This window comes from Gasterosteus aculeatus, chromosome 17, assembly GCF_964276395.1.
Source record: "Gasterosteus aculeatus chromosome 17, fGasAcu3.hap1.1, whole genome shotgun sequence".
Classification (NCBI taxonomy): Eukaryota; Metazoa; Chordata; class Actinopteri; order Perciformes; family Gasterosteidae; genus Gasterosteus; species Gasterosteus aculeatus.
In genome coordinates, this window is record NC_135705.1 from 19,711,366 (window position 1) to 19,733,799 (window position 22,434).

The window sequence follows — 22,434 nt, forward strand, 5'->3', positions numbered from 1 at the left end:
TCAGCTAGCTAGCTAAAACGTAGCTAGCCGACCGGCAGCGTTAGCAAGTCATTTCCCCTGCATGTTCAATTCAACGCTACCTGACGCTAGCGTAACGGGTTTATTGGGTTAAGTGCAAATAGTATCGAACCTCTCATGCGTACAGCAGCTTCATCAAAAATATATAATGTATTTTCACATTTTATTCACCGTTTATTTTAGATTTAGCGCCCTTGCGTCAGTTTATAAATAAATAATTTCTCCGCTCAAAATCAACACGACGTCACCAGGCGACGTGGTGACGTCACTTTGTTGTGACTGCAGGAAGGAGTGTGAAACAGCCTCACGTTCCTGTACGAATATGATCGGTGCTTTCTGTGGACTCGGGAATCAAATATTATATTGTGGAATAGTATGTTTATTGACTTTTACTTTCACACTGAAAATTAGTTTTAGTCATGCTCGTATTTAGTAATGCCAATACTGCACATCGGACTGATTTGAACTGAAAAAATATTTGTAATAACACTAAATAAAAAATAGATTACATTTTGTAAATCAAATCAGCTTGGAAAAAAGTGTTTACGTGATGAGGTGCAGTTATCCATGGTGTTTGGTAAATGTGTATAATAAACATACCCTATCAAGCCTTAAGTGTGACTGAAGTCAACTTTGCTGCACGCCCAAATGTAATGTTTTCTAGGGTTCTTTGGTTGATTCGCTTCTGCTATTGTAAGATGTATGAGCTCATTGTACACTTATGCAATTAGGCTATTTGTGTTTCTTTTACTCAGCATGTGTGTTTCATGCAAAGTAAATTGGATGCATGTTTACAGGAATTGAGGTCAACACAAGGGACAGTTATGTGGTTTAATATAACAATTAGGAATCCCTTTTTTAAGCAACGTGGATAATTCTTAATTAAAAAGGGGGGTGTTTCTAGAACAAAATAAAGTGTTGAAACCTAATGACAAATAATGATTTTTGGTCAACAATAAAACTACCGATAGCATGCAGGAATACTGCAGTGATTCCAGTTACGTCTGTTTGAAATATGAGCATTTAACCAAATATACCAATTATTGAAGAAACACTTTTTGGTCGTCGCATAGGAATCCAACTTTTTCCTTATATACTTTTCTGCTTCATCAGCTTATGTCTGTGTCTGTCTTTTGTAGAATGAAGAGGTATATGTCTAAATCACAAGGCACAGCTAACATCATTTTGTCTTTTTTTAATCAGTTTTATATTTTGATCAAAACCTGCAATGCTCACAGGTCATATACTTTATGTCAGACTTCCACTACACAAGTGAATAGTCAAAAGCAGATGAGAATCAATAGTACAAATTATCTTGACTGAACCAAATCAATGGCAAGGGTCGTATTTATAAAGAGGACTAGCATAGAGCATCGAGCCGTTTCCAGGAGTCTTTGAATGTAACACGGCTGAGACCGAGGCCCCGCCCCCTGCTCGTGGACGAGGCCCCGCCCCCCGAGCGTGGCAGCTCGCAGCCTCCCGGCTGAGTCCGGTTCTCCTCGGTAGGTCGGTTCCCCTCGGTTCTTCAGCACGACCAGCTCACCGCTCCTCAGGTAAATAACTCCGCTACGAAGGGAACTTACTTTGGTGACATGTGTACCGATACTAATAGCTCGTTTTAGATTGGAAACAAACTGATTATTAGAATTAAATTAATGCAATTTCTGTACCTTCGGTTTTTTTATGACAATATTATAATTGATTTGTAATCATTTAATTCATCGTTATTCAGAGTTCAGTCAATGTACAATATATGCAATATCACGTGTCTCTGACATTGAACTAATTACTTAAAACATATATATAATCTGAAAAATGTGACAATGATTTATTAAGTGGTACTTTCATGAATTTTGTACTTTTGCATGTCAATGTTTGGATGTCCAAATATTGGCGCATTTCAGCGAACATTATTTTAACGCCACCGACTAAGGCCAGGGTTATAAAATGTCCTGTCAGGGATCAGCCACTAATCTGACCCATGGGAGGAGATTAACTAACCACTGCTTTCTAATTCAGTGTAACCGACAGGCCCGAATAGGCTTCATCCAACGGGGAATTAGCGCAGTCATGAACATCCGACCGTTTGTGTGAGCCAAAATGCTGCAACTCTCCTGAACTGAGTTAGCTCTTAGATGTTTGAGGGACCAACATGTGCCACAGTGGCTCCACGGTAGTCTTCTCGTATACATAATCATGTGACCATCGACCTATTGGATTTCCGATCTTCACTTGATGGATGATGCTGATGTAAGCGTTGTGTTTTTGGAAATCTCATTCTCATGAACGGGAATCTCACTTTTGGGCCGACATGGCATTAGACTGCACTGTGGCTGGTTGACTACTCATGGGAAATGTAAATAATCAATGTTGTCTGTGCCTCAGGAGTCTACGGCAACGTCAGAGCCAGGATGGGGCGGAAGGACATCATCTGCAGCTGGAAGAAAAGCACCAATAATATCAGGGACGTGTTTGACTTCAAGGGGAAAATGGGAGCGTAAGTACTGCCGATGAGGAAATGAACACCGACCAGGGAAGGAAACTAGCGTCAATGTTTATTCAAGGTTTCACCTCAACTTTAGACAACGCTGGAGAAAGAAGAGGAACTCCAGAGGCCTGTGAATTTGCTAATGTGGACGTCCGGGACGAAACGGTTTCTTGGTTGTAGAACCGATTCGTAAAGAATCTCATTCGGTCAGGTGATGCCACTGAAGCCGGCTGCTGGTAGCCATATTTTCCACATGTGACGGTGCGAGTGGACCAATATTTACTAAACTAATCTGACAGCCGCGTGTAAATCACAGGGGATCCCTTTGTCACAGTAGGAGGCCATTCGATGGAGCCCGTTTGGTGAGGATAACTGGTGCACATCCAGGACAGGAGGTCAGGGAACATGCGGGACTCTAGATTTGTATAATGGGTAAATACAATGAAAACAATGCGATGTATAATGTATAAGTTGATAGGACGGCGACGACTAAAGACACTGCTGCGTTGTGGCAAATGTAGGATGCAACCCGTTTTGGAGCTTGGACAAAAGTCATCGTTGTCTCTGACTCATCAATTCATCAATTGTCCAGTAACTTTACGAAAGAGGCATCCTCAACCTCCCGGCCGGCCGTCTTCACAAGACAACTTCAATTCTGCAGGTTTATTTCCAGCAACTCAGCATCAACTTCAAACACATTCATTACAGCGTTACATCGCCAATAGGAATGAAATGGAATGAATAAGAAAAGATGACTTAACAAGCATTACGTGCACACTAACCCTGAGGCTCCACACGGTAATATGATTAGTAGCAAGTGTCCTAAAACTTCCAGCAAGCTGCTGCATAGTCTTGCTGTCATTGGCTTTATCTGTGAAGTGGAAGCAGGCAGGGATCCCATCACGGGTCAGTCCAGTAACCTGTAACAAATGGCTGTTCGGCTGTTAACTGCAGTGTTGCTTCCTCTGAGATGAACTGCAGCCTTAAAGCTGCTTAAAGATGTGTGTGTGTGTGTGTGTGTGTGTGTGTGTGTGTGTGTGTGTGAAGATCCTGAGCGCTGACCTCAGAGCAGCAGAACATCCTAGCACCACTTTGTTATAGGATTAAGAGCGGGACCGATCACATTGGCGGATGAGCATTCTGAGGGTGCACGAGGCGAGGAGGTGTGTGTTTGTGCCAAAAGGAAGCAGAAGCGTGTCAACACGTGTGTCACCCTGCTGCGATGGACTTACACCGCTTTGCCCCATTGCATTGTTTTCAGTGAAAAAGTGGTGCTAAGTTGGAGAACACGCTTGAATGGGCACGTACACCTGCTCCACTGAAGGCCAGTTAAAAGCTATTAATAGGTGCACGGTGTGATGGACTCTAGCTCATGCAAGTCACTTTTATTATTTCAATTTGTATTGATATGTAATCGATATGTATTGAATGGGTTGAAGGCAAACGTCTTCCTCTTAAAAATAACATAAAAGTACAGACTCAGATGTAACGTTCGGTACTTGCATCAGTAGGTCACGTGACCCTAATTCAGAACAGCGTGTCAGTGTGATGCAACGCTGCATTCACGAGGCGTGTTCTTTAAGCCTCACTTAGTGGGTTTGAGGCGTTTCAGGTCACAGCTGCAGTACCTCCTGAACCAACGCGTGAGTCAGCAGATTACATCGGGGCTCCCACCTGACCGTCTCTGCCGTGCTGAAACCCAGACCAGGACTAAGCAGAACCTGTAAAACAAGAGACCACGTCTAGTCCCAAGCTCACCAGCCCGGTGCTGCGGTCAAGGTTCTTCTGGTGCCACTCAGAATGCAGCATCCCCACTCGGCGTGCAGGTTCAGCCTGCACGGGGGGGAAAAACCAATAACAAAGCAGGTTGGCGTAAATCGTGGAACACCACCGGATGTGATGCGTCTTACTTCTGGGAGACCCTCGATCAAGTGACTCATCATGTGTTCGTTGTGCGTTACACGCGAAATATTCATGCGTCGGTCTTGATGTGAAGGAACGTTCGGCTTTGATGCTGCTGAAGAAATTCAAACCGCACCATCATTCGTCTGGTTCCGCTCCATGAACTCCATGTCTCTGTCCCGTCTGTTTTTGTGCAGGGGGTCTTTTTCAGAAGTGTTCATGGTCAGAGAGAAGACAACGGGAAACATGTACGCCCTGAAGTGCCTGAAGAAAAAACACCTCGCTCACAGCAAGCTGGAGAATGAAATCAATGTCCTGAGGAGGTAACGCACACGCACACACGCGTGCACAGGGGCGCCTGTTGCGTTGCAGCTAGCAAAGAGCGCCGCGGCAGAACCGCTCTCCTCTTTCCGTTTCGCTCCGTTACTGTGATTGAACGGCCGCCCTTTGTCAATAGACAATCTGTGGTTCAAAGGTCAAATGTTAACCCGCGCCACATTCTGCATACATGTATATGCGCACGCGTGAAGCCCGGCGCCGAATATAACATGTTCCACATCTGCCTCTCTCTTACCGCGTCAGGATACAGCACGAGAACGTGGTGGGGCTGGAGGATTTCTACGAGAGCCGAACACACTATTACCTGGTCATGCAACTGTAAGTGGATTCAGTATCATCATCGCATCGTTTACAAAGCGTCGTTACCTTGGTAACACAAAGCGTGCACAGGTATTACATTCAAGTGTGTGTGCAGAGTATCAGGCGGCGAGCTGTTTGACCGCATCATAGAGAGGGGCGTTTACACTGAGAAGGACGCCAGCACAGTGATCCAACAGGTGCTGCAGGCTGTCAGCTACCTGCACCAAAACAGCATCGTACACAGGGACCTGAAGGTAAGACGCACACACACACACGCACACGCACACACACACTAATCGTCACCCAGAAGAAAGAACATATAAAGCTGGGATGTTCAAATAACCAGAACAATAACAGAGTCTTTAAACAGAGATGCTCCCAAAGTTCATCATACTAATGCGCTGAAATATTAAACCAGTGTTTTATGAAATGCATAGACAACTTTACATCTACACCATTTCATTATACTTTGAGTTCAAATATTCAATAATCATATTATAAAATACGTACAGTTCAGTAAGTTGACAGCCGCACAATGACGTTATCCTCTCACAGTGTGCCTCCTTCTCTCTCTCCCTCGGTGTGTCTCTCCATGTCTCTGAGCAGCCGGAGAACCTGCTGTACTATAGTACAGATAAGAATTCAAAGATCATGGTGAGTGACTTTGGTCTGTCTAAGACGTTGGAGCACGGTGTGATGTCGACAGCCTGCGGCACACCGGGATACGTTGGTGAGTTACTGGACACGCGCGCACACGTTGAGATTATGCATGAGATGAGCATGAGATTATGTAATAATCTCATGCTCAAATGTTTACACTATTAGCAGTTAGTGGGTCTCTGGTTGATAAATCATCTATGACACAATCATGTTCCATTGGTGGGATTTATACCGGTAAAGATGTAATAATCTGAACTGACTTCTCACAATATAGTTTGTAACACTTGAAATCCCCAAAACAACAACACATCACAGTGGATCATCTCCCGTCACCACACTATGAACATAAACATCGGAGGACCTGCATGGAACAAGTAGTATTTCTGTGTGTCGTTCTGCAGCCCCGGAGGTTTTGGCCCAGAAGCCCTACAGCAAAGCAGTGGACTGCTGGTCCATTGGAGTCATCACTTACATCCTGTGAGTACATGTCTGTCCTCTCATTGCGAGCCGTTCACAACCATGCACCACGGTCTGCAGAACAGAGGGGATCTATTTGTTATGCACCAATCGGTCCCCATGAAGAGATTATGTTCATTTTCACTGGTCGTGGAGTCAATGCATAAACTATTTGGGTGGACAAAAGTCTAGCATCCATTGGATGAAGCCTCAGCCGTAGCGTATTCAAAGGTTGTAAAAGTTGTATGAGGGTCGGGTACAGTTGTAAAAGTCCCTGGTTGCTTCTTGCTTGTCTCTGCAGGCTCTGCGGCTACCCGCCATTCTTTGAAGACAACGAGACGCGCCTGTTTTCAAAGATCATGAGAGCCGAGTACGCCTTCCATTCCCCGTTCTGGGACGACATCTCGGAGTCAGGTGCGGACACAACCAGAGACGACTCGCTGTGACAGAAACAGCGACACTCCTGAACGGTCCAAACTAATTCATGAATACGTCAAAGTAAATGGCGGTTTAAGGAGGAACAGCCTTTTTTAATGTGGTAGTCCTTTTTTTTAAACTGAACAGAAAGCAAACAGAGCTGCCACACGTGGTCTCTGTCAAATTCATAGATGTTGGCGACCAAATGTTTATCAATGTGTTCTGGCTGCATTGTAATCAGACATTAACGGATAAGCATGCTACCTGTTAACAGCCAAAGACTTCATCAGGAACATGATGGAGAAAAACCCCAAGAAACGCTTCCTCACCGAGCAGGCTCTCAGACACCCATGGTGAGTCACACACACACACACACACACACACACACACACACACACACACACACACACACACACACGCAGACACACAACGCATTTAGTTGTTTTCCAAATGACCTCCTGTCCGTCACTTGGTTGCAGGATTGCGGAGAACACGGCTAAAGACGTGGACATTTATCAGTCCGTCAGTGAGCAGATAGAGAGGAACTTCTCCAAATCCAAATGGAAGGTGAGTGACTCTCGACACTGCTTCTGTATCTCAACCACATGCGCGGAACCACAAAACACAGATGCAGGGTGAGCAGACATATCTCTTTTTATTGCAACGTAAGAGACGATGCGTAAATATAGCGACGAGCGGATGACAAGAACAGGGGCTTCATACGACTACTGTCTGTTCGCTATCATATACAACAAATCATCCCAGGCTAAATAATGACAATAACAACCCTGTACTGCTGTGATGTTGCTGCTCTTCCTCTTCCTCTTCTCCTTTTACAAATTATTATTATTGTCTCTTTTGGAAGGTTATTCTTTTGTTTTAGTTTATTTAATTTTATTTAATAATTTAATATTTATATCTTATTATATTGTATATAATGTGTATCTTTTTATTCTATTTTCTTCCCTGTACATGCTGCTGTGATACCAAAATGTCCCTCTTGAGGGATCAATAAAGTATCTATCTATCTATCTATATGGGAAGTGAAAGGAGAAATCGGCATATTCAAACCTTTAGAAAACCTTTAATAAAGACAAATGGGTCTTAATGTTAGATGTAAATGTACATTATATTTTATTTAGCCTTTTTTACCTGGGATATCTACCGTGAATCCCTTTTTTTTAACACGGGGGGTTCACGGCAGACGGTCAAGCTGTACTGTGTCGGCAGCACCAGTAGAACCTTCTCGCTTTGTGTGCCGCTAAACAGCAAGCCTTCAACGCGGCCTCAGCCATCCACCACATGAAGAAGCTGCAGTCGTCCCTCAGTGAGCCGTGCAACGTCACGGCACAGGCCGCCCAGGGGGACCAGGAGGCGGCGGGGCCGCGCCGCGACAAGACCGACGCCTTCCACCCGAACGGGAACCCCCTCCGTCCGTCCTGCAGCACCTCTGAGTGTCCACTTGTGAGGGACGGCCACGGTGAGCCCGGCCCCGCCCTCCCCTCTGAGGGGCCGAGACAGGTCAAGAACTTCCCCCTGGAGGTGGACGCTCCTTTCAGGCCATCTAAGAGGTGAGAGTTCCGGCGCCCCCTTCACGGCTTTACCCCTTGACACCGGTGTAAAATCATCAGAACAGGATATTTCATGTTTGCAACAGGAGACACACACACACACAAGTCATGTGTCAAGGCTACTCAAAGGTTTGATTTTCCAGCACCAACATATATACTGTGATAAACAGGGCGCACGCACAAGGATCTCATGGTACAAGGACCGTCGTGTTCTGGACACCGGACACCTCTCAAAGACCTCATATGCTGAGCGGTCATCTGATCCCAGCTGACATGTCGTGCGCACAACTTATCCATGAAACCATGTGTTGTCCGTGACATGACGTTACTGCAGTTACTCTCCAACGAGCTCTGAGGCCGCCACAGAACACGTGTATTCATACTGAGTCACGTGGACCCTATTTACTAACTATGTGACTTGCAAATGTGCCTTATGAAGGCGATTGGTCGCACCAGATCTTTGTGAGGGGGTGAATACATGTGCACTCAACACTTGTTCACTGCCACAGAGCTGGAATAGTGTGTGTGTGTGTGTCTCTAAGCCGTGTTGTGTGTGACATGTCACAGCATGGATGACGTGTCCCAGAGGAAGGAGCAGCCGCTTCAGTCCGGAGTGTGTTCTGTCATGTGATTGGCTGTCTCGCCTCAGATGAATCTCATGCAGGTACGCGGCCGTCTGTCTGTCTGTCTGTCTGTCTGTCTGTCTCAGACACACATTTCATGCTGGCTCTTCGAATGAGTGACTCAGACCTGCACGCGATTATAACTAACTTTTCAAAATGTCTCTTTCTTAGTTTGCTGAGCTGACGGCGCTCAGTGACGTCTCTCTGGATATGGAGGTGCTCAAACGTCTGCGGGGCTTCCGTCTTGTGAAACGCAGACAGCATATCTGCACTATAAAAACACTTTAACATGGAATGGTTACATATCTGTAATCCACGGGCCCTTAAACAGGAATTCGTCGATTACAATCGAGCATAAGCATCACATAGGTGACATTTGTGCTCTATATAACTAAATACTTATATTTATGTATAAGTACATGTATAACTAAATACATGTCCTTTAGAGGACATACAGGACTTTTAAAATGCTTTAGACTTATTTTAGCATTTTAAAAGTTGTGTATGTCCTCTAACATTTAGAGGATGTCAAAGCTTTTTAACGTTTTCATCCTATATGACGGACGTGGCTGTCCATTGAAAATGGAATGGAACGGCTTACACGGCTGATAAACGTATTCTAGATACTGAACGCACTGTAAGCGAAGGAGGGAAAGTACCATGTGTTATTATTTCCCCATTCATGCTGCACTGACGAATTATACGTCCAGTTTCCTCCCTGACGAGGAGGGAGGATGGTCGTTTTTATTACGCATGGAGCCACGCGGGTGGAGTCACCGACTGCCAGTGTGTTTAGCGACGCATGCATAAGCTGCTCATCAAGTGCCACAAGCTAGTGGGAAGCCCTCAACTCTAATGATGCCATGGAGGATTCAGAGTTCACAGATGTAGTGACTTACATGATTATTTTTGTATAATATTTTCTCAGAAAGTATGTAATAACTTATCTTCATGATCGTTGTGTTCGATAGATCTCCAATGAAGCTTAAGTATTAGCAGGCTTTAATTTAAATACTGCGGATTCTGCACAATGTATACAAAAAAAACAAACAAACAATACAACATTCAACATACATTTCAGTTGCGAAATATTCAATAATTGAGTGTTTTGCCGTTAAATAAAATGTGTTTGCACAAGTTATGGTCTTTTTCTCATGATGAAAAAAAAAATATATATATATATTTATATATGACATGTGGTACACTCAAAGGGTATTTTTCAATATACCAGCTATAGATGTGATGTTAGTATGATCAGTATAGTGCTTTTAGAAAAACCCGATGCCCCCCAGTTAATGTTGTGCAATATTGGTTAGGTTTAGTGACAAAGCTACTTGTCTAGGGCTATTGAGAAATACATCAACAACGTTACATAATGTCCAGGATTAACTTTAGTCTCCTTGGTGAAAGTCTTGTTTATCCACTGCCCCTCCCCTCCTGTTGTGCTCCACATATCAACCATGTAACAATCACTCCAACTCCATGTCAACCAACCCCCAGTTAGAACTTTCTACATTTCCCACAATTCTTTTGACGACTGTCAGAGAAGAGGACGGAATGGTCCCCTTCCTGAAGTGGATAGTTGTGCTTCCCGTGGCAGGAGCAGATGCTGCTCTGCTCGGAGGTCTTCAGCCTTGACAGATGCTGAGGTCTTGGCCCTTCTGACGAAGTTGGTCCAAAAGTTCTTTAAGCTTAGCGTCGAGTCCTTCGAGCTTTGTTGACTTCTGACGGATCTCGTCCTGCAGCCCGCGGAGGGAATCTGCTTTACCTGGGGAACGCAGCGGAGAACGAGGAGTGAGCCGGCATCTAGCAAAGACAAAAGACACATCCTCCAGGGTCTTTTAGCTCTATTACCTTCCAGGGCCGTCATCATCTCGTTAGTGGAGTTGGCCAGAGCTCCAGCGTCCTTCTGCAGCTTTGCCACTCGATCCCCCAACTCCGGTCCTCCTGAGCCCGTGGTGGGAGCCTGGTCCTTAAGACGGTCCAGCTGGTCCTCCAGGGTCAGCAGGTCCTACGAACACGTTGACACATTTCAAAACCTCAATCAAACACATTTAATAGTTTCACGTCTCACCAAATCCTTCCCAAGGACACTTTCAGTTACTCAGCGTTACAGATATTTGCTGTTCTTGACTTGCTTTTCTTTTATATTCAATTCACCACTTAAACGTCTCACCTTTTTAAATTGTTATTGTACATTGATACTAATTCACTACGTCTTGAAGCTTAACTTTGCAGTATTAGACGCTGAAGGATACAAACAGCTGTAAGTTAAGCCCACTGCTTATCTAAACCGGATCCTTGATAAAGCAAATGTGGATATTTCCCACCTCGTTTGCTGCAGCGGCTTCATCCTCAGCGCTTTCTGCATTATCCGTAACATTCTGGACCAGCGGGACCACAGTCTTCAGCAGGTCCTTGAGCTCGTCCAGCTGAGGCTTCATTGGCTTTATTAGGTCGGATGCATCATCGAGAGCCTTCTCGGCCGGGCTCAGCTGGTCTTTGGCCTGCACGAGGAGAACCCCGACAGCTCAGTGAGGCGTGCAGAGCAGCTTTGACGGGAACCAATGGGACGTGTATCCATGCTTCTTACCTTGGTCAGGCTGCTGTTCAGGTTGTCGATGTTGTCCATGGTCGCCTGCAGTCTATCCTCCAGGTCAGAGAGGGAGCCTTCCCCCGAGCCAAAGGCATCCAGCAAGCCATCCACGTCGGCTTTTACTCCCAGGGCCGTGTCCCTGTGGATAGGCAGCCAGAGAAGAACGTCCTTAACACCATTTGGACACTATCAGAGAGTTCCTTGTTAGGAGGCGAGGAAGGCTGATGCAGCGCCCCATACGCCTCTAGAAAAAAGTGTTAACAAGAGTGAAGCATCAGGGAGGCCCACCTGGCGTCCTGGGCCTCCTGCAGCAGTTTCCGGGCCGCGTCCAGCTGCGGCTCGGCCTCTTTCAACACGGACGAGCTGTCTGGTAGACTGTCCGCCAGGTTCTTCAGCTCCTCCAGCTTCTTCATCAGATCTGCCAGGTTGAGAGGCAGTTTGGCGTTCAGGATCCAGTCGCTCACCTCCTGGATATGGGTCAGGTTGGAGGACGGGTCTGCGGACCAAAACAGGACAAGTTGGAAGCCGAGGTGGCAGAGGAAGAAACACGGTGTCACCTTCTCATGAATCCACGCATAATGCGCCATTTCTACCGAAACCACGACCCGTCCTGTCGCCTATCAGGCTGTCACTCATCCCTCTGCACCAAAACCTGCTTTACCTGATAGGAAATCTTTGAGCTTGTTCACAAGGTCCTGCGTGTCTTTCAAGTCGTCTTCTAGCGCGTCTCTGGCCCGCTTCATCTTATTGGAAAGCTTCTCTGCAGACTTTCTTACCTGGTTGGTTGTCTCTTGTGTTTGCTGGAGCTGTAGGCAATTGTTGAATTAAAGCTTCAGAATCTCCATTGTTTTTACGCAGTAATGAGAATTTCCTGTGAAAGCATCCAAAACATCAACAAAAGAGACGCAAGCGCGTTCGTGTACCTTCTCCGCGGCATCTGTGATCTTCCCAGTGAGCTTGTCCAGGCGCCCCTTCACGTCTTTGGCATCAGCGTCGGCCCTCTTGCTCAAAGGCAGGGCGCCCACACACACCTCGCCCTTCTCACACGGCGGCGTTCCGTCCGGGGGACACAGATCTCCGCCCGCACACTGCAGAGGGGTGCACGGTTCCGAGCGGAGACTGCCACAGACCTGGAGGGAAGGACACGAGTGAGCTTGGGTCCCATTGGGTAAAAGAATCAATGAATAATGATTCTTCGCTACCTCCAAGAGAGGTTTTGGTCTGGAACACATTTCAAAGCAGTATTTTTGAAAATACGTAAGACGCTAATAATGCATCTCCACGCTGAATGATCATGTTACCTGTTTGGCTACGGGGGTGAGGTTGGGCTTGGACGCCATGGTCTGGTTCAGCTTGTCCAGGTCTCTGGTGTTGCCTGGCTGGACTGTATTTTGGAGGTCCATAGCGGCTTCTCTGATATCAGCGGACTCCTTCAGCGGCTTCTTGGTGGAAATCACCTTCTTGGCTGCGTCTGTGGACTCGTTGTAGGCGTTCTTGATGGCGGAGAACGCTCCTGAATGGAGAGAAAAGGTCAACGTCGGTATATATTTTATAACGTCTCTTTGAGAAACCGAGAATAGAAAGTTCTATCCTTTCAACACATTTCCAGTATTGATGTCTCACCTGTATTGTTTGGACTGACAGAGTTGTCCTTTCCGTCAACCTTGGCCTTGTACACCAGAGTGAGGCTGTCCAGCAGAGCCTGCAGTCTGTCCAGCTCCGAGTCCAGACCAGGAGCTCTCTCCAGAGGTGAAAGGTCATCGTTAATCTTGTCCACCTTGTCTCTGTGTTCAATTGGTCATTAGTGAGATAAAAACAAAGGGAGAAGAAATTACATGCATGATCAGCACAAGCGCGATGGGACGCTTACAAAGCGTCCGTTGGTGTTTTGAATCTTCTCACCTGAGCTTGTTGAGTTCAGACACAGCATCATCCACCTGTACGGCGACGCCGGGTGGGAGGGAGATGGACTTCTGGATCAGGCTCAGGCTGGCCTCCAGTACTCGGATGCGAGGTGTGAAGTTCCCCAGGTCCCCGTCGCCGGGGCGGGAAGGTACCCTGAGGGAGAGTTTCTCCAAAGCGGAGCTGAGCTTCTCTCTTTGGGCGTCCAGCGTGAAGAAGCAGGAGGGACATTTCTCGCAGCCGGGGAAGGAGTCACAGTGTCCTCGACTGCACGAGTCACAGCGGGTCCCGCTGATCCCGGGCCGACACAAGCAGGCTCCCGTCTGCTTGTCGCAAACCTCTGGAAGAGTTCCTTCAGCATCACAGCGGCACGCTGGAGGAGAGACAAGAAGATCAGGAGAGAAGGCCCAATTCCTCCAGTGCGCTCAGCAGATAAACCCCTCCGCCAAGACTGGAAATGGCCCAGATCCTCAGGAAGAGACCCACTTTAAGGTTGAATAATACACCATGCAGGGTTCATGTCCTTATGGGCATTAAGGATTGACCTGTTAATCTGGTTCAAACTGGTTTACAAGCTGTAAATAGCCAGTGCTAAATGTGTGAGTCTAAGGTACATACAAGGCTGTGTTCAAATGGGAATTTTATAAACCACGTGTTCAAAACAAGGTCAACTTTGTTTTTCCATGTGCAACACAGCAAACAAAACTAAACCTCACTGGGGTAAAGGTCGTACATGCCAACCGCCCCGCAGTCAAAGGGTGAAATCACTCACGCTTGCAGCCGGTGAGAGGGTTTCCGTACGTGTTCTCTGCGCACTCTGTACATTTCAGGCCTCCGAAGCCCGGCCTGCACTGACACTGACCCGTCACCTGCAGACATGGACGCGACTGTTTACCTCCATCCAGGTTCTTATTTATCACTCCAATTATTCAAAGTTAAGTTAAATATCCCCCCGTATGCTTGCTGGGGAGAGGTCACACCTGGTCACAGGTGTCCCCGTATGACCTGGTGGGGTCACAGCCGCAGGCCTGGCAGCACCCTGTGAAGGGCGGTTTCCAGTAGCCTTGTGAACACACTTCACATTTCAGGCCTCGGAAGTGGGAGCGACAGGTACACTGGCCGGTAATCGGGTCACAAGCGTCGGACAGGGAGCCGTCTGGAGAACAGGAGCACTCTGGAAAGCAGAGGTAACGTCAGAGGTCGTGGTGGAGAGAAAGTGGCCTCCTGGGAGTGGCGTAGTAGTAGCATATAGATGACTTATTGTCAGGATGACCCACCGGAGCAGCCCAGAGGGTTGGAGGGGCTCAGGTCGTAGTAGCCCCTCACGCAGCGGTCGCAGCGGGGACCTTCAACGTTCTCTTTGCACAGACAGGATCCGGTGCTCTCGTCACACCGGCCCCCGTTCACCGTCCCGTCGGCGTTGCAGATGCAGCCTGCCGACCAAACGCAAAACACACCTGTCAGATTTCGGGGCCGGCGCCGAGTTCAGAGCGCCTGCCGTTTGGCGGGTGAACGGCACTCACGGATGCAGGCGTCGGGGCGGTCCATTTGGCTGCGGGGGTTGGGCTGGAAGCCCGCGGCACACTGGTCACACTTTGGCCCCGCGGTGTGGTGCGCGCAGCCCTCGCACACGCCTCCGCTCCTCCTCCCGCTGGCCTCGTACCGCGCCGGGTCGAAGCGGCAGCGCTGGGCGTGGTTGTTGCACTCGCAGCCTGGGGGGAGAGAGAGGGCCGAGGGTCAGTACGCAGCATCTGCCTCCTTCGTGACACGCGTCACTTCATGCATCTGACCTTAAGTGGCCTTCTTCAAATAAAGCACCATACTGCTGGTCACTGAGACCTGGAGCAGGTGAGGGTGGGGGGTCTTACGTTTGCAGGTGTGGGGGTTGCCCTCCTCAGCAGGCCTCCAGGGCAGGTCCTGGAAGAGCTCCGCACAGCGCTCGCAGTTGACCCCCGCTGTGTTGTGCTGGCAGTCACACTGAGGGTGGACCTGTACGCCGTCTGGCAGCTGGTTGCTGCCGGTGTCGGGCAGGCATCGGTTGGCGTGCCCGTGACACATGCAGCTGCCCATCGCCCTCATCTCCCTCAGGGCGTAGAACCTGCTGAAAGCTCTGCCCGGAGGACGCGGCACGTCTCCCAGCTCGGTGAACCTCACCCTCAGTCCCGTTAACCCAGACACATCTGTGTGAGACAGCGGTCAGTCAGCGGGCCGCAGCCTTCCCCCGGCTGTACTCCCTTATGAAGCTGGGTGACTTACCTTCTATCATTTGGCTTTTAGTAGTGGGGACATTGGCGTACTGACGCAGAGGACTGAACTGGACCTGGAGAGGAGACATTTACGCCATGAGATGCTGAGAGAAGTCATTGGATCTGCTTGTTGAAACGGATAAATCACGTTATTAAGCGTCAGAATGATGTGGATGAATAGACAGTATTAACAGTGCTGTTGGCCATGTCCATATTACTCCATAATGATTGCACGAAGACGTGTTTTGGTCCTTACCTCGTAGTCCTGGTAGGGGTTCGCACCAGTAGGGGGCAGCGTGTAGCAGTATGTGTCATCCAGGCGCAGAGGCGGCGTTGTGGAGACGCCAGGGAAAGTTCCTTCACAGTCAGTCGCCAGGTAGAGGGCGGGCTGCCAGGACCGCCCGTTATCCAGCGTCCTCTCGATGACAAAGGAACTGGGACGAGGACCCTGCACAGCGACAACACACAGGCTCCGTTAGCACCCAGGTCTCCTCACAGCGAAGCGAGGACTTTGATGAGATGATGATGGGACCCCCGCGGTGACTCTTCTGACCTTGAACTTGAGCACCAGGTTGTCCAGCTGGAACAGGTTATCCAGGTCCAACTGGAGGGTGACCGGGTTCACATCTGCAGAACACAGCGTCAGAACAGCGTTTACATGCGGATTCTTTCAAATTAGTTTTGTTTCTGGCTGTCTGTGATTACCGCAGTACGTATCCTGCTCGACCTCCATCACTCATCGCCATCAGGCAGGCCGGCTTAGCACATGTGTCTCTATCTGTGCGGTCATATGCAAACCTAACAGCTCTTTTAATATATGAATTCCTGAACACATTTAGATATTAAAAAATCTTGTTTGTAAATGACTCAAACATTGTTAATATTAAAACCATCTCTATTTTCTGTGAAAGAAGATATAATGTCTGATAATGTCAACCAGGCCCAACAAATTAATGTCATGACATCCATTTAGCAATTTATAACCTTTTGAAATGTATGTTCTAACCCGGCTCACTTTTATTTGAATATTTATTGATGTGTTGGTATTATGCATTGGATTGAAATCCCTCTTGTTAGTACACACTGCTCAAATATTCTGTATCATTGGGTAATACAGTTTTTATTAATATAAGTGAACTATTTGTGAGGGTCCTGAGGTGAGGAGGAAAACACTCTCCTAAATAAATACATAGTATACTTTACTCCTGCCAATAGAAAAGTCTTTCTTTGGTTCTTTGCCCACCTTTCACGGACTGCCACCAGCGGTTTGGACCTGAGGTGGGCAGGACGTCCCGCACAGTGTGGGCCAGCCTACTGTTTGGGTTCCTGGAGTCACACGGGCAACACTCCATCTTCCTCTGAGGAGCAGAAAGCAAACCAATCAGTGACAAAGGACCTTTCTGCAGAGTTTCGCTGTGGTCGTGTGGCGTGTGCACGTGTGAAGTCGTGTCCCTGTGCGAGGACCAAAGACCAACTTCCAAATCTGGCCTTTTTTTTCCTCCGGGCCGTGCCAGCTTGATAAGCCGTGTCACCGAGCAGGTCACACAGAAAATCAATGAGCCTCAGACGACTGGCAGCTTTACATTGTGCTAAAGAGCATTGGGGAGGAGAGGGGGGGGGGTACTTTGCCCCAATTCAACTTTAAACGGAGGAAAATATACAAATTCACTGTGAAATAAAAGTCAGAATTTATATGAAACCTATTGTAGACGTCTAAGACAGCTTTAAATAAATAACCATGAAAAGTTGATCCAAAAGAAAGAAAGAAGGTGGCGTATTGTCTCCTGACCCTGAACCTCCTCAGGGTATCGAATAAGACGAAACTGCTTCCTGCTCCGGGGGGCTACGTTTGGGAAGGTACGCACTGTTATTCCTGCTTTCTCCGGTCGACACCTAGAAGCCCCCCCAACCCCCTCCCCCGTCCGGGGGCCTCTGGCCTGGAGACCATGGCCGCGCTCCAGGAGGGGCAAAAGTTCCCTCTGGGTTGCTGAGTGTTACAACATGAACACACACTTATGTTTCCCTCCCCAGTGACGCAGGCTGATGTGTCTTGACCCACTCGGGGGGGGAAATGATAAAAGTCGCTCAGATGTGTCCGAGGACGTGACAGAGGTCTCGTAACGCCGCACAGCCCACGTGTCCATAAACGTCTCCTTGTGCCAGTGAGCATCGTGCACTGTGCATCTATGTGACAGTAAGATGAGAATCATCACACGTGACTGAGGACTTCTGTGGTGCCATTAATGGCTTTAAGGTGATGCAATGGAAGGATTTCATGATGGAAATGGACACAATTAAATATCTGTAAAAAAAAAAAAACATTTAACAAGCAGTGCTTCTGAACCAATTCCATTAATCAGTAAACCTTCCTGTAAATTGTTTGGCCTTTGATGGATTAGCTCTTATGACTATTAGCTAAACTAACCACACGCACCGGTAACACACTGAATATCCTTAAACAGCGTTGTTGGGCGTCTTTGTGTACATCAGCGAGAAGCAGACATGAGTCAAACACACTTTAACAAATGTGAGTATCTAATCTTATCTAACTGGACCCTTTCACAGACTCCGGTCGGGAGGCTCTTCTTTACTTTGTAGGCCGACGTGGTTTCTAATTTTTAAAGATTTGTGGATTTTGGCTCCGGAGTGTGTAATCTGTAAAACACACGCTAACACACAGTGGCTGCCAGCTGTCTGGTTGTTAGTTGTGGTTTAAAGTCTACGGGGGGCGTGATAATAAGAAGAGTTTAACTGAATCTGTGCCTGCACATTATTAACGCCACTACTTCACGTTCAAGTGTGCAGAAAGACAAGAGGGACGTCGTCATTGACGTTGCTGGTGAAGGTGCAGGTGCTGTTATCAGTATCTGACACTAATAGCATAATAGCATGTATGTGAAAAACAGCTGGGATAATTATGGAGAAATCCCCTCATTCAAAATAAGACCAAAGAAACTCAAGAGTACATCATCGATTTTAGGGAAGACTTTCCTCTTGAAATTTGAGATCAACTCATTAAAATAATGAGGGTTGATATAAAAGTGCAGACCTGATTCAAACAAAAATAGCAGGCATGAGTTCTAAAACCCTGAAATGACACTTCCTCCACTTGAAGGCAATGAGGTTTTTTTGGATGTTTTGATCTACAAAATGATATATATCAGTAAACCTTAGACAGCGGAATATAAACACATACATTTCTTAAAATGGGGCTAAAAGTCTGCAACATGTAAGCAGAGTGTAGAAGGTAGCTTTCTGCAATAAACCCAAATGTACGTAGGAAAAATGCAGCATTCTCCCAACAAGCGATGTGGGGTATTGGGGGGGGGGGGGGCTTCACGGCTCTCACTGACGCGTCGGCCCGTTCCACAGACAGGAGTATAAAAGCATTCTCACTGACTATCACACAGTATTCCCTCCAGAGTCTGCAGGCCGGTGACACACCAGAGAACAACACGCTCCGACCGCTTTCGTAAGACGGCAGCGAGCGCTTTCGTCTTCCTCGTGGCCGGTGTTATGAGACGGTCCTGACAAGGTGCGGCTCGGGCATAAAAAAAAGGAAAAGGGGACGCCTTAAAGAGTCCACGCCTAACACAGCTATCCGTTCCCTGGGGCGCACTCAACGCAAACGTTCCTCTTTGTTGCTGCTGTTGGGTTTCAAAATCCTCGCGTCGTCGTAAAGTGCACGGGCCTAAATGCCGTTTCAGAACACCTCTGCACACACGACGCCACAGAGAAAGTGTGTGTCACAAACGACGGGGTTCGTCTCACTTAGTGGGGCTCTCTTGCAACACGCCGCAACCGGATGTCAAACTCGTTACAAAACCCGCGTTTGAATCCCCGCGACGGGGTGTTTGTGCTGAGGCAGCAGGCGCGTTTCATTCAGACTCGCTCGGTCAAAGAGTACAGTTGCAACACGGCGCTCTGGCACCGGAATCAGACTCTTTCACAAACGCCTCGGTTCATTGGTGAAAGAGTCTGGATTCAGTGCCAGCAGCCTCCATCCTGGCTGTATGCTTACCGTGACCCCTGCGCCGCTCGCCTCCCCACCGAGCAGGCCTCACGTGGAGGCCGTGCGTGGCCAGGGAGAGGTGATTGATGGTGGCTTTTTTTTGGTGTCCTGCGAGACGGGGCTCCTACCTGCTGGTACGGCGTGCAGTAGATCTCGGAGCCCATGAGGCCGCAGGTGGAGGAGGCGTGGAGCAGCTGAGTCCTGCCCGACAGCAGGTCATCGCTGGGGGGGTAACAAGCCCCCCGGGAGCAGTCAGTCTGGGCTTGTGACGCTGCGGCGATGGCTGTCAGGAGGAAGACGCCGGCAAACGACACGCAGGGTTACAACACGTTTTAAGCACGTATGCGGGAACAACGGCAGGCACAAAAAAAAGAAATCATCAATAGTCCAGTTCAGCGGCCCTTCAAGGATCGCCGACTCTTTATCCGGCACGCGGCACTTTAACGACGTGAGATTAACACAAACTGCGTATTCATGACAAGAACACGGTTGATCTCTGAAAACAAACGTGTTCTTGTTTCGTTTCATCGGGATTAAACAATTTCTGTATTGATTCACTGCGACCTCGAGCCGCGAGCCAACAACGCGTAAACCTTCGACTCCGTCTCTGTGCAAATACTTCCTACGGTAAATACGGTAAACCAGCATGAAGTGGGCTTCTCCATCACTGATGGGATTTATTATTAGCAAGCAGAAAATGGAACTATCGATATTAATTAACTGATCGATTGCAACCGGTCGCCAATCGGTGCCCTGCTGTGTGTGTGTGTGTGTGTGTGTGTGTGTGGGTTCCCAAGTGTTTTGGGTATGAGGATTTTTCAAAGTACCTTTGCTACTGCGATTGTCACGGTAAAACTATGACCTCCGTAATCTTTAAGTAAACACACAATACACAAATCACAGTGTACTCACTAATAAGCAAATGTCAGCAATGTTACATACAATCAAAGCACACAGAGACGTCACAATCGTCAACTGCTTGTTAGTATTAGTCTTATATATATATATATATATATATATATATATATATACATATATAAGCTTTGATGACAGGCGTATTTCTCCTCTCTGCTGTACAGACGTGCAGTCGGATGATGAAAGACCTGCACGCTGTTGTAAACGTGTGGTGTTAAAAGTTTCAGGACAAAGTTCAAAGACAAAATTTAAACATCGAGGCAAAATGAAAATAGATAAAGAAATCTTACCAGATAGAAGTAAAAGTATTCTCATGTTTCGTCCCTCCAATTAAAAAAGTCTGGAACAGATAGACACCATGAAATGTCGGCGAGCCGGAACAGCTAACGGTGTATTTGCTGATGAGACTCAGCCAGTATGTGATCTACAAATGCGTCTTTTTTTCCTCTTTTAAACTGCGCCGTTGCCAAGCTGCTGCTTTATAGAGCCGGACTCACCTGCACGCCGTGATACAGCGTTTGTCAGAGTCACACCCTTCCCCTCCACGCCCTCTCTACATGAATCAACACACGCACACAAAGACACAGCCGCAAGCTGACTGAAATAAGGTGCTACACGCCGTTACTACTGACTTCATGACCGGTTATCGTCGTTGATGCTCGCTGTATCTGTATCAAATGAAATACTACACCAGAAACACAAATAGCTCAGTTTATAACTCGGGTGGCTGAAGCTCTGTTCCATGATGCAATGGGCCGACATGTGACACCGCGCGCCACTCGCACGCACAATTTTAAAGCAAGTTTGTTTCCTGTGTACTTACAGCCCAAACTGTCACTGCTGGCAGCGCGTTGGTTTTAGTTATTAGGCTCACTACAGAACGCCAGCGGCCCGTGTGGATGTTTGCCTCCGTTCCAGGTGACAGACAGACAGCGAAATTCCACAAATGCCAGAATTTGAACTTGCATGTCTCGACAAAGTCTCACTCATGTCAGGATGTGATACCGGAGTATCGATCCATAACACCCGAGCTATTTGTTATAGTCATCTGGTTACAGTGTGTTTATTGCTTTGAGGTCAATTCTATTGAGAAAACAGCCCAGGCACTGTGTGTGTGTGTGTGTGTGTGTGTGTGTGTGTGTGGGGGGGCACTCCTCCCTCCCCAGACACAACACATGCCCTGCAGGCCGTGATAAGGCTTCGCCGGGCGGTGTGCTGCGCTGCACAGACACACTGACTAAGTCCAGGGTGTGTCTTCTGACGCGACTCAAGCAAACACACACTCAGAGACCAGGGCGCACGTACAGTTCCAGACACGCAGCGTCACGCCTTCCCCACAGCGGCACGCCGCCTCCTCTCCGCCGTGGTTACGGTGAAACAGAGCAAAAGCTGCCTGGACATCAACGCAGAGCAGATAAGCCAGGAAACATAAATCGGGGGGGGGGGGGGGGGGGGGGTAATTACAGCCACTGGATACTGAAACCTGAATCGGTAATTGTTGTTATTGTGGTTATTATAGAAGATGTGGAGAAAAGATGGATTGCACACACACGCACACACACTCGTGTGAGTAACCCTGATGAATACAATGATGGGTCCACCTCATTCAGGTGTGCCGGTAAGTCACCCCTGTGGCCGGCATGTGCTGCAGGCCTCAGAGAGGCGGCATATCCGCGCTATTAGTTACATCGGTGTGTCATTTAATTAGAAGCTGTTCGGTCCGGTGAAGTAAAAACGTGAGGTCCAGAATGGATGGAAAAGTTGAAGTTACACCGTTTATCCCTTTTTGTGTTGAAATAAAAGATGGGAAGTTGATGCGGTGTGGCGGGCGCCGTGCCGTCACGTCTCCGCTGCTCGCTGTGAGTCAGCGGCGTGAGTGTGCGTGAGACGTGACGTGTGCTTCCACTGCGACCCCGGGTCAGGATGCAGGGGGGGGACCAGGTTTACACAACCTTTCCCCTGATTGTAGAGGATTCACCTGTAGCGCAA

At 47.9% G+C, this 22,434-nt stretch overlaps 2 protein-coding genes across 5 annotated transcripts; one reads left to right on the plus strand and one right to left on the minus strand.

The window, feature by feature from the left end:
- The first annotated feature begins 653 nt into the window (after window positions 1–653).
- LOC120834852 (calcium/calmodulin-dependent protein kinase type 1D) lies at window positions 654–9,913 on the plus strand. Of its 4 annotated transcripts, none has more exons than XM_078092328.1 (15): window positions 1,451–1,571; window positions 2,404–2,515; window positions 2,601–2,717; window positions 2,844–2,901; window positions 4,606–4,731; window positions 4,991–5,065; window positions 5,163–5,301; window positions 5,654–5,777; window positions 6,109–6,184; window positions 6,465–6,577; window positions 6,855–6,933; window positions 7,060–7,147; window positions 7,850–8,151; window positions 8,719–8,815; window positions 8,946–9,913. In XM_078092328.1, exons 5-14 carry the CDS (start codon window positions 4,628–4,630, stop codon window positions 8,780–8,782), a joined length of 1,164 nt encoding a protein of 387 aa, XP_077948454.1. In that variant the 5' UTR covers window positions 1,451–1,571; window positions 2,404–2,515; window positions 2,601–2,717; window positions 2,844–2,901; window positions 4,606–4,627; the 3' UTR covers window positions 8,783–8,815; window positions 8,946–9,913. The 4 variants fall into 4 exon arrangements, with proteins under 4 accessions (XP_040059111.2, XP_077948454.1, XP_077948453.1 ...); XM_078092327.1 differs by having other exon boundaries at window positions 1,476–1,571; window positions 2,841–2,901; XM_040203177.2 differs by lacking the exons at window positions 2,601–2,717; window positions 2,844–2,901 and having other exon boundaries at window positions 654–1,571.
- Window positions 9,760–20,929, minus strand: lamb3 (laminin subunit beta 3). Its single transcript, XM_040203163.2, has 21 exons — window positions 20,736–20,929; window positions 19,659–19,813; window positions 16,762–16,876; window positions 16,072–16,145; window positions 15,775–15,966; window positions 15,529–15,592; window positions 15,141–15,452; window positions 14,796–14,984; window positions 14,550–14,705; window positions 14,253–14,446; window positions 14,045–14,141; window positions 13,273–13,645; window positions 12,994–13,154; window positions 12,672–12,883; window positions 12,294–12,500; window positions 12,032–12,176; window positions 11,659–11,866; window positions 11,368–11,509; window positions 11,105–11,281; window positions 10,629–10,785; window positions 9,760–10,542 (listed from the first exon to the last, which is right to left on the minus strand). Exons 1-21 carry the CDS (start codon window positions 20,758–20,760, stop codon window positions 10,403–10,405), a joined length of 3,495 nt encoding a protein of 1,164 aa, XP_040059097.2. The 5' UTR covers window positions 20,761–20,929; the 3' UTR covers window positions 9,760–10,402.
- Between the last annotated feature and the right edge of the window lie 1,505 nt (window positions 20,930–22,434).

Coding starts and splice junctions, on each gene's coding strand:
- LOC120834852 (XM_040203177.2), top strand. CDS start 2,430: ATGGGGCGGAAGGACATCATCTGCAGCTGGAAGAAAAGCACCAATAAT. Junction 4,732..4,990: donor GAAATCAATGTCCTGAGGAG/GTAACGCACACG, acceptor TTACCGCGTCAG/GATACAGCACGAGAACGTGG. Junction 8,152..8,718: donor CCTTTCAGGCCATCTAAGAG/GTGAGAGTTCCG, acceptor GACATGTCACAG/CATGGATGACGTGTCCCAGA.
- lamb3 (XM_040203163.2), bottom strand. CDS start 20,760: ATGAGAATACTTTTACTTCTATCTG. Junction 12,884..12,993: donor TGTCAGTCCAAACAATACAG/GTGAGACATCAA, acceptor CTCTCCATTCAG/GAGCGTTCTCCGCCATCAAG. Junction 11,867..12,031: donor GCTCAAAGATTTCCTATCAG/GTAAAGCAGGTT, acceptor TTTGGTCCGCAG/ACCCGTCCTCCAACCTGACC.